Source organism: Physella acuta, unplaced genomic scaffold, assembly GCF_028476545.2.
Source record: "Physella acuta isolate Inbredline_101_S28 unplaced genomic scaffold, ASM2847654v3 ptg002091l, whole genome shotgun sequence".
In the NCBI taxonomy this organism is placed as follows: Eukaryota; Metazoa; Mollusca; class Gastropoda; family Physidae; genus Physella; species Physella acuta.
In genome coordinates, this window is record NW_026733593.1 from 14,728 (window position 1) to 34,054 (window position 19,327).

At 34.3% G+C, this 19,327-nt stretch overlaps 3 protein-coding genes across 4 annotated transcripts; 1 reads left to right on the forward strand and 2 right to left on the reverse strand.

Moving 5' to 3' along the window:
- The first annotated feature begins 270 nt into the window (after nt 1–270).
- Nucleotides 271–1,919, forward strand: LOC131932115 (uncharacterized). The gene is made up of 2 exons (XM_059289005.1): nt 271–331; nt 784–1,919. The coding sequence occupies exons 1-2, from the start codon at nt 292–294 to the stop codon at nt 1,770–1,772; spliced, it is 1,029 nt and encodes a 342-aa protein (XP_059144988.1). The 5' UTR covers nt 271–291; the 3' UTR covers nt 1,773–1,919.
- Nucleotides 1,920–6,034: 4,115 nt separating this feature from the next.
- Nucleotides 6,035–11,831, reverse strand: LOC131932113 (uncharacterized). 2 transcript variants are annotated; one of them, XM_059289002.1, is made up of 8 exons: nt 11,772–11,831; nt 11,535–11,661; nt 8,696–8,822; nt 8,115–8,216; nt 7,491–7,612; nt 7,048–7,149; nt 6,737–6,770; nt 6,035–6,655 (listed from the first exon to the last, which is right to left on the reverse strand). In XM_059289002.1, exons 2-8 carry the CDS (start codon nt 11,550–11,552, stop codon nt 6,231–6,233), a joined length of 930 nt encoding a protein of 309 aa, XP_059144985.1. In that variant the 5' UTR covers nt 11,553–11,661; nt 11,772–11,831; the 3' UTR covers nt 6,035–6,230. The 2 variants fall into 2 exon arrangements, with proteins under 2 accessions (XP_059144985.1, XP_059144984.1); XM_059289001.1 differs by having other exon boundaries at nt 11,535–11,820.
- A 4,262-nt stretch (nt 11,832–16,093) lies between these two features.
- LOC131932114 (uncharacterized) lies at nt 16,094–19,117 on the reverse strand. The gene is made up of 5 exons (XM_059289003.1): nt 18,998–19,117; nt 18,452–18,546; nt 17,767–17,871; nt 17,534–17,567; nt 16,094–17,063 (listed from the first exon to the last, which is right to left on the reverse strand). The coding sequence occupies exons 1-5, from the start codon at nt 19,047–19,049 to the stop codon at nt 16,672–16,674; spliced, it is 678 nt and encodes a 225-aa protein (XP_059144986.1). The 5' UTR covers nt 19,050–19,117; the 3' UTR covers nt 16,094–16,671.
- Between the last annotated feature and the right edge of the window lie 210 nt (nt 19,118–19,327).

Here is a 19,327-nt window from a genome sequence, read left to right on the forward strand (position 1 = left end):
TCAGTACAGGAAATAAAAATGTAGCTATAAGTTAAACATACCAAATTTAAAAAAAAATTTACAAACATAATTAATAACTAACTACAAAAAAACATTTTTAATGTAAAATTGCTCTAAATCACCTCATCTTGTAAAATGACACTGATCGTGTTTAATTTATATAGTGACTTCGTGATCCCTTACACTAAGCCCGTGACACAAATTAGAATATTTGAAGTATTAAACTGTTTTACAGACTGTTATTGCTATTGTGTGCTTCTACTGAGTTACAGGAAACATTCACAACAAATTATGGAAAATCAGGCTCAACCATCCAACATTAAGCAACAAGGTAAAACTATGGAAAGTATAGAAGTGATAGATTGCTTATTTTGGCCTAAATAGCCTATATTAATATTAGACAAAATTAATATCATAAAGTTGATATTTTTATTGTTGTAATAATAAATATACTGTTTTAGCCATTACACTTTAAAAAACAGAAACATAATTGCTTAAGCATTTTAGTTTATATCTCTTTTAAAATATTGCCTCATACAAATAAAAGTGATTCTTTAAAAGCAGCAACTCATCTAAAACTTTAAAAGTTATTTTATTTAAGATAAATTTCAGACCCTCCACCTTTCCCTTTGAGTATATTCAGCTCAAATTAGGGCACTCCTTCTGTTTCACAAATTTCTTACCCCCTGATTAAGCATTTCTATTATAAGTAGTTAAAATAGGATTGTTCCTTTTTAAATCTGGTTAATTTTGTAAAACAAATTTTTATTTTATAAACAACAGCTGTTCACGAGATTGAGGCTTTCAGCAACAGAGCTTTTGTAGAAAAGGAAGAAGCAATTACCAGAGGATTTTTTATGAAATGTGACAAAAAAGACCAGCATAGAAAGTATATACCATTCACTGATTTCATCGACTCTGATCTTCCTCGTAAATACCGGGACAGTGATATTGTAGGCACTGTGAAGGCACTGGGAGATCTTGTAGTGCGTTTAGAAGTTATTAAAGGTCAAATAACAGAATTAGGTACTGGAAGGGTGAAGTTTTCACAAGTGCACTACCAAAATTGTCATTGTGTACTGTGTGAACAGTTACCTTACATTGAAAAGCCCTTTGGTACAATTACTATTGTAACTGGAACACATGTTGTTGGAAATAGCATTGATGCCCAGAACACAACATGTCTATTAGATTTTAATAATGAAAATGAAAGATCTTTTTGTGTTAAATTAAAGGGTTCTCGGGTAAAGGTATATTCAGATGTAACTGATAGGTGTGAGTTTTACTGTTTCACATATGATATTGGTTTATGCATTAATCTTCGAGAGAAAGTATATAGTTACAATAATTTAAATGCTAATTTAAATAGGAAGTATTCAAGTAATCCTAACGCAAATCTAGCTATAATTGTTGCCCATCCTCATGGATGGTGCAAACAAGTTTCCATTGGTCAGTTACTCGATGTCCATACTAAACCATCCTTTAAACCAAATATAAAGCTCACTCAGTATTTGTACAATACAACTACTTGCTCTGGGAGTAGTGGGGCTCCACTCTTCTTTTTAGGAAGGGAAAAAGTGTGGACTAATCATCCACACTGGGGATATGACGAAGCTGCTCAGAGTAGTTTTAGTGCTTATGAAATAGAGGATGTTACTTCAAACTTTCTTAGTCTAATTAAAGCAATTAAAGAGAGGCCTAATAACAAAACCTATGAATTGATAAACTGGGGGCAACAAAGACCTTCCATAAAATGGGAAGATGAAAATTAAGATGCTGATTTTATTTTAAAAGATTTATTAACCTCTGGGTTGTTCATAAATATTCTATCCAGTTTTAAGCAGACTTTTTTTTTACCATCACAGAAAATGATGATTCTTTCTGATTCACCCTATCTATTCCTTGAAATGACAATTTAAAAAAAATTAGTTATCATTTTAGGAATTTTTGTTTTTTTTGCTGTACCATATTTAACTACTGTTTTTCTTTATCTAGTAAATTTTTTAGCGTCTTCTATCCTCCCTACTATTATCATGATGCCTCCCTCCTTTACAAATATTGGGATTAAAACTAAAAAAAATTACATTAAAAAAATTCACTAGAAATAGTAATAAAGATTATTATTTTTGAAGATTATGACATTTTCAACTGCAAATATATTTTAGATTTATTTTTAAAAATTGCACAATTTATATTGCCAACAGAAAACGACTTAAAATGTAATTTATGCAATGGGTTTCAATTCAAACATAAAAATAACACAAAAGAATAGGCGTGATTTAGTTTTTATTTTATTTTAATGTACATTACAACTAGTCTATCTTGCAATCTTTTAATTAGTTGCATTGAGAATGATTCAAATCACACAATCCACATCACCATTTTTTTTCATAGCCAATACCAGATCATACATTAAATTCAGATGCTTATGCTCATTAAGAAATTAACATAGACAAACAACATGATAGGAACATAGATGTAGCTCTGACTCGTTTATTTCACACACACACATCCACTAGATATACTTGACTTGGATATCTTTCTTATCACTGACTTAACACCCTTAACTTGCGATCCTAATAAGACTTCTACAACCATGCATGATAATAAGCAAAAACACTTTCACTCAATCAAATCCCAACACAGACTCTCATTCCAATTTATCATGAAGACCACCCTCCTGTTCTTTGACATAAATGATACTATCTTTCTTTCCACAGCAGCAACAGTCCAACATAAAAATATCCCAGAGTTTTCATACCATGTTACAATAAAAATCTACTCTCTTCTAATCTATATTTATTTACTCAAAGATCCTTCCTTACACAAATACTCCCATACCCTTACAACACATTGTATTCACTTCATAAAAGTGTAATTAATAGTGTACACTCGTTTTTTTTTAATAAACATGTAAGAATCAATTTCTTCATGGTACAATTTGCATCATTTATTTAAAAAAATCAACTGTAGTGGCTGTTCTTAAAATTGTTATACAAATGCTGGTGTTGTAAATAATACTTTTGCCTTGTTTGTAAGGAATAGGGAAATAGGTTAAATGTCCAATTTTTTGGTTAGAAAGTAAAAAAAATTCTGCATGATCCCTTAAAAATAATGCGACTGTGTGGCCTAGCAGTAGAGAGCTAGACTGCTAACCCGAAAGCATTTGCATTTTTCTTCCAATTCAACAATCAATGCAGTTTTTCATTTGCACATTATAATTCAGCAAATCATTTTTTTTTTAAATTAATTCTTTTTAACCTCATTCCTTTATCCACATTGATCTTTACTTAACCGGTGTAATAGACTTGAAAAGCTGGTTCCAAATTTTATTGGGCATTTTTTAAATTTTACACTTTTTTTTTAGTTTCTTATGTTTTTCTATGTTGAAAAACTATTATATATATTAATCATGTCTTATAATTTATTTTTTATATCAATATGAGTATCAATGGTTTTTGTAATGCTAATTTATTTTTGTTGTTGCTTTTGGCGGATCTTTTATGTTAAAAAGATTAAATTTCCATATTGACTTCATAGAATTATGAGATCCTGTTATGTATGTTATTGTAGATTATTGTTACTTGATTGGCTGATAAAACTAAATTGAAACTATAATTTGTGCAAGCTTATTTATAAACTGTGCTTTACTTTGAATATATTTATGCTGCATCGGTGATAAAAATGTAATAACAAAATGCTTTAATTATAAATATTTGTTTGATGTGTAGAAGTAAAAATAAGCTAGTTTCATTTTGCTGCTGTTTATACACAAAATTTATAGTCATTGAATTCCAATGAATATTTAGTCTTATTAGTTATACTTATATTATAAATCTAATTTTTAAAACTAAGAACGGTTCAATATTTTATATCTATGCAAGAATAAATATAATTAATTATCATTTTTTGTTTTTATTTATATTATTACTCTCTTTCTGCAACCCTATGATTTCCCCACCCTTAGCTTGCTCTTCTTTCACCCCTCAATTTACCAGAACCTGACACCCCTCACCACCACCATTACACTTTCCATCTCCCTGACTAAGCTGACATTTTCCTTGCCCCTCCCTGATCCCATCACCTCAATTTCCCCCACACCCCCTGAATTGACCAGTTCAAATGTCAATTGAACAATGCATTTCAATGTCAGCTGGTATATATTCTTTATACTACTAGCCAATAATTTTATGCAAGAGGGTTATGCACTTGAGGGGATGGTGTGGGAAAGTAAAGTTGGCTGGGTATAGTGCTGACCACACTGTCCCTTCATATACCTGGACAATATTAAAGTCAGCACATCATTGCTCAAGGTGGGTTCACCTCCCTGATGATAGCAGCCGAGAGTGCCAGTAAGGAAGTTGTCTCTTATTTGATCAGACGTCAACATGAAAGACAACGAAGGCTGGAATGTTGTCATGTTTGCAGCCAAGAACAGTAACTCTGGGGTGTTACAAATATTACAGAATATAGGATGTCACTAAAGCTGGCTGCAGTTATGTCAAGTTATCAATTATGTCAAACTAAGCGTGTAGCCTACATCCATTTTCTTCCCCTGTGAATCTAACCAATGTTGATGTAGAAAGCGGATTGGCCTAATAGTGTAATTAATCATAGAACTTTGCTCTAAACATGGCAAAAAGGAAAAGTTCTGATGTAACTACAACAGGGGCGTAGCGACCCCTTTCGGCGCCCGGGGAAAAACTTTCAATTTGCCCCCCACCATAAATTTTTTTATGTTTATAATCCAAAACTGCAGCTAAAATTAGCTTTTAATTTTTTTAAACCCGTTTTGGCACCCCTAGGGTCGGCGTCCTGGGACATATGTACCCCCCCCCCCCCCCCTTTGCTTCCCTTCTGGACTACAATCTATTATCTAAAGGACTTAGAAAAAAACTTCTCGCGTTCCATTAAGAAACTGTACACAGGGACGATAATTTACTTGAAAATGCAGATAAATTTGCAGAAAAATTTGGAATTTTTGTTAGATATGTATGTTACGAGAAAGAAATTTCACAGACAATAATCAACAAATAATGTCATTATTGTAACATCCAGATGTAACAAAAATTCCTAAATTTTTCAGTCTGTTCTATATTAGATTGCTGAATAATATTTTCGTATGTAATCTTTGTTTCAGGATGATCTTAGCGTTGGTTTAATGTGCACTTTATTATTGAAAACTGTTGACTCTAAAATTGAAAATTTATTCTTGTATAGTCTCATTTGTATTAATGTTATTAATATTATGTACACACGTGATAGCCTGCTTCAAACAGGTTGGCACATACACAGTTGGTCGATAGTACCGCGTCGGACAGGATACTGGATAAATGTTATTACTTCTATCATTGAATTGATACTGGATAAATGTTATTACTTCTATCATTGAATTGATGCTGGATAAATGTTATTACTTCTATCATTGAATTGATGCTGGATAAATGTTATTACCTCTATCATTGAATTGATACTGGATAAATGTTATTACTTCTATCATTGAATTGATGCTGGATAAATGTTATTACTTCTATCATTGAATTGATGCTGGATAAATGTTATTACTTCTATCAATGAATTGATGCTGGATAAATGTTATTACCTCTATCATTGAATTGATACTGGATAAATGTTATTACTTCTATCATTGAATTGATGCTGGATAAATGTTATTACTTCTATCATTGAATTGATGCTGGATAAATGTTATTACTTCTATCATTGAATTGATACTGGGTAAATGTTATTACTTCTACTTTTACAATACTGGATGTTATGGTGGAAAGATAGTAACGTTTGCACATACACCTTTTCCATCATATTTTCATAATCAATCCAAGAAGAACATAAACAATTGACAATTTTTTTCATTGTTTACAATTCTGTGAAATATATATTATAGTTATAAGTCTTATTATTATTCTAAAGTTAATATTTATAATTAGGGTTAGCAATATATATATATATATATATATATATATATATATATATATATATATATATATATATATATATATATATATATGAGCTAGTTTAATAAATTTAAGTAATAAAAATAAGCTATTCTTATTGGAAATTAGATTGTTCAAATGAAGTTTTATTCAAATGATATAACTGACTTTTCTAATATGTCCACAAATAGTTTGTTACGAATAATGCATCCATCCAATAATTCCTACCGTCGCCATATCAAGATATTATCCTTGCAGTCTTGTTACTTGGCACGTGATTCAATCAAGCTTAAAACAACTGAAGTTAGCATACATTTTGCTTGCCTTTATGCTAACACTAGTTATATCGGAAACAACGTACAATTTATCACCAGCTTGAAGTTGTATTAAGCTATAATTGCAATAACCGTGACGCTGCTGAATTGACGGGCCATTGTTTATATAACATGTAATCAATGCAGTTTCGTGGTCATCTTTATATGAGTAAAGATTTGCAACAAATTTAAAACGTTTTGTCTCGTTGGCATATACCTTAAGTAGCACCAAGTAAATTCCGTCGACAGGGACTATAAATTCTCCAGTGTCTGCGTTATAATAGTTGCCCACATTAAACAATACACTTGTAAAGCTTTCAGTAATTGTTCTGTTATCTTCGTAATTAAAATAAGAAGAGAATCCAACCTTTTCTGAAGCTGTTTGTGTATCTGAAGAGATAAATCGTGTTTATTAGATCATAAAGGATAGGAGTTATATAAAAAAAAAATTAAAACACTTGGCAAACTTACCTCTAGAGGGTCTCTCATAATTCTGCCGTATGTTCTGAAAATTAATTAATTGTTTTTATACAGATATTTATAAGTAAAACTAATTATTCAAGTAAAAGAAGTTTTAAAAATAAAAATCCCTCTGAATATTTCATATACTGGGTAAAATCACACTGAGCGAACATTTCTAACATAAATATTTTTTTTCTTCTAAATCCCTTTCGTTATACTTCAACGCTTTAGACCGCCTTTTTATTAAATCAAGAAACTTTTTTCTTAATTCTAAATTATCGCCCCTGCAAATTTTATCGAGATTTTTCTAAAGTTGTCACCTTATGAAGTTTAGTGCCTGTTGACAAGTTTCTGTTAAATAAGTCCTGTAGAGTCTCTAACGGCCTCACTCTCTTCGCGAGCATACAGCACAGCAGTTCATGCTGACAAGCAAATTGAAGAAGATTTTACATTTTTACAAAGTATTTCTTAAACAATTCCAAATTTATTGATCAATTTTAAATCTAAGTTACAGTTTAGTTATATATTTCTGAAATGTATATCCTTTCTGTCAATGCTGAATTGGTTCGCCGGTTAATTTGGCGTTAGTTGTAACTTTTTTTGTTCGTTAATTTCAACTTATGAGTATTTTAATTTATTTTTCAAATTAACAAAACAGTCTATGTATTTCTTCGATATGAATTGTAAAAAAAATTTAACCAAATAAAGTCTAACCGTAATTTTTGTAATACTATTTTTTTATTTTTATTATAAATTAGTTTACTTTAGCAAACATTTCTTTCTTTAAAGTTGCCATTTGTTTCTCCAATATTCGTGAATTATTCTGGAGAGTTTCAATAAAGTCCGTCATAGAAACACATTTTCTAATCCCTATTTCATTCTTTTCTAAAATGAAAAAAAAAAGCAACACATAATATATAATATATTGAAGTATTATCAGGAATAACATAAGTAAATAACCCATAGAAAGAAAATGATGATCAACTAAGCAAATATTAATCACAAGGAATGAAGCGGTGGATGCTAATAGAATCTAGCGCATCTGAAGGGTATGGTAGAGAAGCCATGATACATTAACATTTTTGTTGTTTTGCTATTTGTTGTACAGACAAGTTGCTTTTTCTGTACTGTTGCACTGTTGTTTTGATATGTTTTTGCGTTGTTTTTCACTGGGTTTTTATTTGAAACGAGTAAGTCTAGATGCCAACTAAAACTGAACACAATTTAAAAAAAAAACACATTACAATAATTTGAAATACCAGTTTTACCGGCATTATTACTAAAAAAAAATATATAACTAAAAAATATCAGATTTTTGGTTAAAAAGTAGGTTCAGATTAACATGGTTTTTACAACACCTGAATAAAGAAAGGGGAAAGTTACTAACCTTTCATATCTTTCACATCTTGTTCTACACGTTGTAGTCTCTGCTCGGAGGTGCTCAAAGCTGTAACTTTACTGCACGAAGCGATGTCTTCTTTGTTTTCGTCTGGATATTTTTTTTTAAATTAAAGAGACACATTTGTATTGTACTCAAACACCTAGACAACAACATTCATGAATATAAATAAAAAAATAAATAAATGAATAAATAAAAAAATAAAAATAAATAAATAACTAAATGAGTGAGTGAGTGAGTGAGTGAGTAAATAAATATATGAATAAACTAAATTAATAAATAAATGATTGAATAAATAAATAAAATAATTAAATGTATGTATATATATATATATATATGTATATATATATATATATATATATATATATATATATATATATATATATATATATATATATATGTGTGTGTGTGTGCGTGTGTGTATGTGTGTAAACGTGTGTGTGGGGGTGTGTGTGCGTGGGTGTGTTTGTGTGTGTGGGGGGTGGGTGGGTGGGGCGTGTGGGTATGTGTGTGTGTGTGTGTGCGTGTGTGTGTGTGTGTGTGTGTGTGTGTGTAATTACGAAGTTAACCTAAAATTCTAGAATACGAGGCCAAAATGTAGGATGTTGCCTCCTCCAATTTTTGAGAAATTTCCGTGAAGCTAGTCTCGTTTTCATCTCCGCTTTCATCAATCCACGATTTGCCTTTACCTATAGCCTGTGTAATACGCGATCATTTTATATTAGATTATTTTTTTTTAAATGTGAAAATGAAATATATTACGCTGCTATATAAACTTGGGTTGTATCTTTGCCTCCCATCGAAAATTAAGCCGTGAGGGTTCAATATCTCCCTCTGCTCCTGGTGAAAATATCCATGGACATAAACCCCCTGAAGTTCTGGACATAAGCCCCCTGGACAAGAACCCCCTGTACATACATTCTGTAATCCTGGGCATAAACCCCAATGAGTTCTGGACACAAACCCCCTGGACATAAACCCCCTGGACATAAACCCCCTGGACATACACCCCCTGGACATAAACCCCCTGGACATAAACCCCCTGGACATAAACCCCATGGAGTTCTGCACTTAAACCCCCTGGACATAAACCCCCTGGACATAAACCCCCTGGACATAAACCCCTGGAGTCCTGCGCATAAACCCCATGGAGTTATGCACATAAACCCCCTGGACTTCTTGACATAAACCCCCTGGACTTTTTGACAAAACCCCATAGAAGCCGTGAGGATAAAAAAAAACACATTTTTAACAATACAAAAGATGTGAGAGATTCACCGGCGGAAGCTTGGTTCATATCCACCTTGGTAGACAGAAGCATGGTATAAATATAACATCAAATTTATTCCTCCACAAATCTTATAATAAATAAGTTCCACTTCCGTTTATCGAAAATCGCTGAGAAAATGATATAGAACTGTAACGGTACTCAAGTTATCGTGTTTACAGACACACACAGACATACGGACAGAATTGATTGCAAAGCCCAGTGTTTCCGATTCGATTACGCATAGAACGCTGAAATTTGGATGAATCCGCATTTATTATTTTTGCCCGATTAAAATAAGCCCTCTATACTCCGTATATGATGAAGTGCTAAGGTGTAAAACGATGAAAACTGTAAAAATTCCATGTTATTTCTCTGCACGATTACAATTCTTCCTCTATACTCTGTATACGAGAAAGTAAAAAAGCTTAAGTAATTAAAAATGAGTTAGAAATCATGTCTATATCCCGAGTTACCATCCTCTGTAGTGTTATATAAGTATAGTTATATAACCATATTTTATTCCAACACCAAAACAAATTAATAGAAAGTATCCCCCCCCCCACCGATGTAATGTTTTTTTATAGGGAAGTAAAACATTTTTTGTGATCTATCAATGAAACAAAGTGAATTAATTTGTACTCCTATTTAAAAGTTTAAACATATTGTGAAGGATGATACGTTTATTCTACGTGACGTTAATTAGAATGCTACTTTTGGAAAAAAAAATTTTTTTTACAAAACTATCGTTATTAATTTTTTTTTAAATTTTGGATCTCGTCATCTTTGGTTTTTTTTCTTTATATAAACCATCTTTGGTGATGGGGGGGGGGTGTTCGCAGCCTGTTTTAGTGTGTTATTTTGTCTGGGGCCAGTTTTATGTACCTTTCAGTCGGAGATCGTTAGACGAATTCTCTCTTGTCGTTAGCCTCGTGATTTCATTGTCATGGTTTTTTCCGGGGTCATTTTGTCAATGCTGTCCAGAGTTGCTTCCAGGCATCTCTTCGGGGGGCAAAGCCCCTCCGAAAAAATTCTACCGCCCCCCTGGAAGAAACACTGATGCTGTCTTTCAAGGGGTCATTTTGTTAATAGCAACTTAAGTTTAGCATTGTCGACATTTCAAGTTTTTCTTAAAAAAAAAGTAAAGAGGACTGATTCTGAGTTTTTCAAAACCCATTTCCTAAACTTTCTCACCACAACTGTTATTCAGGTACATAATTTTTTAAATATATTGCGAGTGAAAGTTAACAAAGGGATAGCGTGGTCGTCAGGAGAGCGCATGCTTGATCATTTCAAAAGTCCCTAGTTAGGACCCCACAGATGAGATTCGTTAGCTGGGAACATCAACTGATCTAGGAGAGGAAACTACGAACTCAAGCGACTTCTGCGTTACAGATTGTTCTTGGGTGTAGAAAAGCTATGTAAAAAAATTTATGAAAGAGAAGCAGGCGGAAGTACGAGTCTAATTACAACAGGACGTATAAAAAATTGATAAGTAATGCTTAATTTATGTTGGATGAAATTCTTTCCAATATTCGGGTTAAGAATGAAGAAGAAAAAGAAGATTACAATAATAATAACTAGTAAAAATCTGCATTCATATTTACATAGGCAAAAGTTAGTTATCTAATTTACAGGACTGTAGTTGTACTTTTAACATATACTTTAAATAAACTAATATTTTTGTGTATTTAAAACTCATGTAGTTATTTATTATGAATTGTTTTTCAATCGAATTTTAACACTTTAATTTTAGAGAGAATCTCAATAGGATAACGTAATAAAACATACGTAAAAACCTATCGGTTATTTTGATTAATCTTTGTATTTTTTAATCCAAACATTTTGCTCAACAAGACATTGGGTTAGTGACTAAGCAAGAAATTTTTCTAAAAACAAACGCATACACAAAAAAAAAAATTCAGCTACAGACTATAATTATTAAATAAATGAAGGCATAATTCATTATTGGAATAATTTTATAGTTAATTTGATCGGTTTACGGCTGTGTTATTAATAACCTAAATAAATTAAATATAGTTTTAAGGCTATTGGACTAAATCCGCTTTCCACCTACGTTATTTGCACGTCAATAGCTAATTACGCTAACCTTTAATCTTAAAACAATTATAACAACTTACATTTTGTATCAACTCCATGACAGGCTGCAGCAAGCCATTTTGGTGTTCGAGAAATTCCAACTGAGCTGAGATAATCTTGACGTGACGCTGTGACCTCGTTTGATCTCAAGCTGTGCTATGTGCTCTACTGTTAAACAACACACTCAGATGTGTAGTGGCATTACACGTTGGGAGATGTTACACTAATCTAGTTTTCATAAATTGGTAGTCGAGAGATAGGTAGATCATTTAATTTACCTTTTTTGGTGTAAGGATTTTGTTGTCCACACTGTTCTTTTAGATGTGTTGCGCTGTATTATACTTAACGGCTTTCCAAGATTTAAATAAAGTATGGGATTTCCCGAAGTTATAAAAGTAAAACGACGAAATAGAAATACAAGGAGCACGTTTAAATTTATAATGTCATTTGATAATTTTATTTTTACAATTTTTTTTTACTATTTCTTGGTATACTGAGATATGTGGTAAAATTCATTTTACAACTCAAACAATATTTTTCTACTATCCAATTTCGACTCTATAAGCTCCAAACAGTAAAGATAACTGTTTCTGTTCGCGTAGGTGTATTTGTTGTTTTTTTTTTTTGGGGGGGGGGCTGATTTATTTCTTCGCCCTTTATCAAATCAACACACAGTAACAAAACCAATCTTAAAGTAACGTAACATTTCTTCGTGTTTTCTCTCCCAACTTAGTGAGGTACTATGGTACATCTCCCACCTTAGTGAGGTACTATGGTACCTCTCCCACCTTAGTGAGGTACTATGATACCTCTCCCACCTTAGTGAGGTACTATGGTACCTCTCCCACCTTAGTGAGGTACTATGGCACTCTCCCACCTTAGTGAAGTACTATGGTGCCTCTCCCACCTTTATGAGGTACTATGGTACTATGGCAATCTACCACTTTAGTGAGGTAATATGGATATTATGGTACTATGGTACCTCAGGGAAAAAGAAAAACAGGCTCGCCATGAAACATGGAGAGGTGACCTGAAAGATTGGATACACCTGGGAACAGTTGGAGAGACTAGCCCAGGATACACCTGGGGACAGGTGGAGAGACTAGCCCAGGATACACCTGGGGACAGGTGGAGAGACCCACTCAGGATACACCTGGGAACAGTTGGAGAGACTAGCCCAGGATACACCTGGGGACAGGTGGAGAGACCCACTCAGGATACACCTGGGGACAGGTGGAGAGACTAGCCCAGGATACACCTGGGGACAGTTGGTGAGACTAGCCCAGGACACCTGGGAACAGTTGAAGAGACTAGCCCAGGACACCTGGGGACAGTTGGAGAGACTAGCCCAGGATACACCTGGGGACAGTTGGAGAGACTATCCCAGGATACACCTGGGGACAGGTGGAGAGACTAGCCCAGGATACACCTGGGGACAGGTGGAGAGACTAGCCCAGGATACACCTGGGGACAGGTGGAGAGACTAGCCCAGGACACCTGGGGACAGTTGGAGAGACTAGCCCAGGATACACCTGGGGACAGTTGGAGAGACTAGCCCAGGATACACCTGGGGACAGGTGGAGAGACTAGCCCAGGATACACCTGGGGACAGGTGGAGAGACCCACTCAGGATACACCTGGGAACAGTTGGAGAGACTAGCCCAGGATACACCTGGGGACAGGTGGAGAGACCCACTCAGGATACACCTGGGGACAGGTGGAGAGACTAGCCCAGGATACACCTGGGGACAGTTGGTGAGACTAGCCCAGGACACCTGGGAACAGTTGAAGAGACTAGCCCAGGACACCTGGGGACAGTTGGAGAGACTAGCCCAGGATACACCTGGGGACAGTTGGAGAGACTATCCCAGGATACACCTGGGGACAGGTGGAGAGACTAGCCCAGGATACACCTGGGGACAGGTGGAGAGACTAGCCCAGGATACACCTGGGGACAGGTGGAGAGACTAGCCCAGGATACACCTGGGGACAGGTGGAGAGACTAGACCAGGATACACCTGGGGACAGGTGGAGAGACTAGCCTATGATACACTTGGGGACAGTTGGAGAGACTAGTCCAGGATACACCTGGGGACAGGTGGAGAGACTAGCCCAGGATACACCTGGGGACAGTTGGAGAGACTAGCCCTGGATACACATGGGGACAGGTGGAGAGACTAGCCCAGGATACACCTGGGGACAGGTGGAGAGACTAGCCCAGGATACACCTGGGGACAGTTGGAGAGACTAGCCTAGGATACACCTGGGGACAGTTTGAGAGACTAGTCCAGGATACACCTGGGGACAGGTGGAGAGACTAGCCCAGGATACACCTGGGGACAGGTGGAGAGACTAGCCCAGGATACACCTGGGGACAGGTGGAGAGACTAGCCCAGGACACCTGGGGACAGTTGGAGAGACTAGCCCAGGATACACCTGGGGACAGGTGGAGAGACTAGCCCAGGATACACCTGGGGACAGGTGGAGAGACTAGCCCAGGATACACCTGGGGACAGGTGGAGAGACTAGCCCAGGATACACCTGGGGACAGGTGGAGAGACTAGCCCAGGATACACCTGGGGACAGGTGGAGAGACTAGCCCAGGACAGACGCCTGGAAAGCTCCGGCCTATGTCCCAGGAGGGGCGACTTGCTAATCTTTCTTAATTATCCCAAACCGCAACCAAATAAAAAAAACAACAGAAAACAAAGCGGGTGTGAATTGGGTTACTCTTTGGTTTTAAAATATTTTATTTTTGACTTAGTTTTTATTTAACAAAGAGATATAGCAAAGTAAAAGTAACAAACATTTAATGCTGAAAATTCTTGAAAATCTGGGTCATGGTTATTTCACTGATCAATTACTGCTATGAATTTTGAAAATATTTTAAATCAAATATCACATCAAATAAAAGTACATATATTGCTTAGAAACAAATTTAAGCACATAGTACTTCAATAATTTTAAGTTTTTAATACTAAAGTTTAAAAATAGCAGCCTACATTATAGAAGTAAAAAAATTACAAATGTACACATATTTTTTATCAACCTGATAATTTAGGTTCAATTAAGTAGCATTGATCTGACAGAAGAAAATCTAGCTTAGAGCAATGTAGGCCTATACAATTTGTAATTTAAACTTAGAAAAATTAGTATGTTTGAGTTGCTACTAGTTTATAAGTTAAAGCAAAAGATGTATCGTTCAAATTACCACCTGTTTGTAAAAAAAATAAATTAAAAATAGGTAAAAAAAAACTCTATATTGAAACATAATTATAAATGTATAACCACATTTATTCTTTAAAACAAAACGAGAAAATTAAAAAAATTCAATTGACCAGTTAGCTGAAAAAATGACAACTTTGTGTGTAACAAAATGTATCATTAAAACCTTGATAATAAGTGGTTAATTACAAAACCACCGTCTAATTAACTTTCTCGTGCTTAGGTTGAAAGGACAATATTGAAAAAAAAAATTGATATTGCTGTTAAGTGTTAACATTATGGTTATTTAATGATGAAGATCAGAATTTGTGCAATGGTTAGCGCGAAGGTTTAAAATAGCTTTGAAAATAACTACCTCATAATCACCCGCACACCAAAAACTATGATCATCCTCTAAATGGTGAATGAAAAAAAGCCTTGATATAGTGTAGGAAGTCACCCTTTAAAGAGTGTTTGTGCAACAGTTATTAAATTAAAGTTACTCTACGCAGTTAGTAATAAAATCGTAAGTTACAAAGTTTTGTAAAAATATATTCATAAAATGTATTTTACATCAGGCAGGAAGTTTGATATGAAAATGTATAAAAATAATAAAACGACTGTAATGCCATATTTTACACATATTTGATATATTTAAGAATACTTGTATAAAATAATGATAAGAAAATGCATTTCACATCACGATTTCAGGTCGTGTATGAAACAACACTAAAATCAAATTATTTAACGATATACATGAATAATTTTTCTTATTTTATTTGTTTTTTCTTTTTTTTTTTTCTTTTTCTTTCTTTGTTTTCATTTTAAAAATATTTTTTTTCGGTTTTCTAGTTTCAAAATAAGGTTTGAAAAAAAATTGTCTGACTAAATATTTTGCCAAAGTTTTTTTTTATTTATCAAATTATGCATGATGAACAAATTAATTACTATATTTAAAAAAAAACAAAAAACTCGTTTGTTTAACATTGGTTGCCCAATAGTACATGAAGTGTGTATAATTAAAAAAAAATTCTGCGTATCCCGTTAGTCATGTTACTGTATGGGCCAATAATTACAGTAATCCAGAGTTCTCTGTCCTGCTGGAGTATGGGCCACCAACTACAGCTCTCCAGAGTTCTCTGTACTGCTGGAGTATGGGCCACCAACTACAGCTCTCCAGAGTTCTCTGTCCTGCTGGAGTATGGGCCGCCAACTACAGCTCTCCAGAGTTCTCTGTCCTGCTGGAGTATGGGCCACCAACTACAGCTCTCTAGAGTTCTCTGTCCTGTTGGAGTATGGGCCACCAACTACAGCTCTCCAGAGTTCTCTGTCATGCTGGAGTATGGGCCACCAACTACAGCTCTCCAGAGTTCTCTGTCTTGCTTGAGTATGGGCCACCAACTACAGCTCTCCTGAGTTCTCTGTCATGCTGGAGTATGGGCCACCAACTACAGCTCTCCAGAGTTCTCTGTCATGCTGGAGTATGGGCCAACAACTACAGCTCTCCAGAGTTCTCTGTCCTGCTGGAGTATGTGCCACCAACTACAGCTCTCAGGAGTTATCTCTCCTGATGCTTCTGAGAAACATTTTTCTAAACGTATTGACTAGTATTGTTCTATTTTAGTGTGAGGCTCGTGATGTAATTGCTAATTTACCCTATTTAGGTTGACGATTAGCCCTATTCAGGTCTGATTTGTGCCGTATTCTGGTTGGTAGTTTGCTTTTCTAGTTTGGTAATTCACTCTACTCAGGTTGGCAATTTGCCCTTTTTGGGTTGACAATTAGCCCCTTTCAGTCCTGTCTTCTAACCAGGGTCCTTTGCAATTGGGTGTTGGCAGATCTTTAGCCATAATACACACATTTTTTTGTATCCAAACACCTTTACGCATAGCATCTTTGCTTTGTCAAATGTTTTAAAATCACTTATAACGTATTGGGTTCTAACGCTTTAGAAATGCGCTCAAAGAAATCTATTTATAGCCTCACGCACGTGAAGTGTGTATACGTGGATAAACTAGCCCCACCATCCGCTTTATCCACCCTCATGAAGAGTTCTTCCCCTACCGTCATTGAAAGTATCAGAGTGGTGGAGACGCTGGTATTAGCAGCCCGTAAACAAACGCTCTTTTTTACGTGCTGTTGGTTGTCTCTTGTTCTGGTGCAGAAGCTGATTTCAATAAGTTTCTCCTGCTGCTGGTGGAAGGTAGCGCTGACGAGGTAGATGTCGTTAGTGGGTGCTGTAAACCTCCCAGCCGTGTAACAAGGGTGGATGTTGGGGAAGTTTGATAGGACAGAGCCAGGAGAGACTGGGGTGGATGAAGGTAGGTAGGCGGTAAAGACCAGACGATTTGGACTTGCTCGTGTTTCTGAAAACATAATTTTTATAATGTGTACTCTAACATTTATGCTCTATCAAAACAGAATGAAGAAAATATTTGTGTATTTTAATATTTATGTTCTATCAAAACAGAATGAAGAAAATAGTTGTGTATTTCATAGAGCTTCTGTATTTCTGCTGCAAAATATTTGGAAGTGGGGCTTAGTGGGGTTGAGGATGGTCTGTTGATATAAACTATATAGACTTTCCAAACAACGTTTCTATATTAATATAAGTAGCTGCATGCCTTACTTATGTGATAATATTTGTAACAAAAGACACTTCTTTGTTTTTTTATGTTTTTTTTTTGGGTAGCAAAATATTTAAACTTAAATTCTGTGTAAGTGATTTGTTTGGTCTCTATTGTGAATGAGTTTATTCATATATTTTTTAAACTACATAGCGTTCCTGCATCTAAAATAGTTAACAACGAAATGCCTAAATAAATAACAAGTTTACCAATAGCTTGAATCCTTTTTGACAAGTCTTCGATCTGAAACCAATAAGAAGAAGATAAAATCCCATACACTATTTATAATTTTGTGTTTGTAAGAAATAGTAGAATGAACATTAAACATTTTTAAGTTAATATATATTGATATAATAGGATAAGCATATAGACGGATTAAAATATAACTGAACTAAGCAAAAGCAATATTAATCATCTAAGTTTTTTTTTCTGTAACCAATACCAATTTGATATGGTGTTTTGTTGCAATCCAGCTCTTGTTAAACTCATGCTGTAACGACTCAAGGGAGACAAGTTTGTTAGACAGTAGTTGACACATTGTCCCATACTGCAGAATAAACAATGTATTTCTGGGTTAGAGTTGGGATCCTATCAGATTAGGATTTATATTAGATTTTTGTTGTTGTTTTAGAATATTTTTTTCTCTAGATATTATTTTGTCTAAAATATTTTCGTTATAGATTGTTGTAATTTTTTATCCCGAGGTTTTTTTTTTTCTAAGATTTTAATCATGAAATTTATCTTAATTTTTTTTGTAATGAAAAATTGTATACTGTGTTATTGTCAGAGATATAATGTGTCTGTTTTTCATAGATAATGGTGTATTGAATTTGTGAGTAACAATTTGTCTGATGCACTTAACATTTTACATTAGCATCTTTGAGTTGGCCTACAAAATAAAACTCTTAGATAATCAATGACATCTCTATAAATATATCAACAATATAACTAATTTAACTAAAGTTTGAAACATCGTATAACTAAGTCTGAAACATATTATAAAGTCTGAAACATTTTGTAACTAAAGACTGAAACATCTTATTAGTAAGTCTGAAATATCTTATAACTAAAGGCTGAAACATATAACTAAGTCTGAAACATCTTATAAAATATGAAACATCACCCACCTTGTTCATGATGTTCTGATATTTCCTGTTGAATTTTCTCTCGACTTTTTCCTTTTCTTCTTTCATTGAGTTGACGACATTTCTGTGTTCGTTTTCTGATTTACAGAGAGCAGTGGTATATGTGATGAGCATTATAAATGTCGGCACGAAAGATGGTTGAACTATTGAGGACGCCCCTACACCATTTTACGCTAATTTAAATTTAGTATTTAAAAAACACGATGAAAACCGAAAAGGTTGGAACATTCTATTAAATATTATAAGTATAACGGAATTAAAACCTACATACTTTATACTAAATATTTTTACGTGTGTCATACATACCTATACAACATACGCACTTATATCTAAAATCTTTACATTACATTTAAATCGTAAATTAATTTAGAACTTTCTGAATATTTAATACATAAAAGTATTAAATTCCGTACAAATACTTATTTGTGACATTTTTTCCTGTGACTTTTTTCCTCTATGACTTTTTTTTCCTACAATCAAATAGATAGATATAGATATAATGATTTAAATATAATAATATGGACATACCTAATATAGGAATTTGTTGCGAGTAATTGCGAAGCTGAAAATAATGAAACATAGATTAGACGACATAACAGAAAAGAATGGGAGATAATTAATTTATAAAAATACTAATCCACATAAATTATAAAATGGATTACGCCATTTATGTCACCATTGCAACCCCCCCTCCCCTCCCCCCCCCCCCCCCCGGAAGAGATGCCTGGAAGAAACTCTGATCATAACACGAACGTAAACACAAATACAAACAAAAACGAAAACACAAACACAAATACAAACACAAACTCAACCACAACCACAAACGCAAACACGAACACAACACAGACAAAAAAGCAA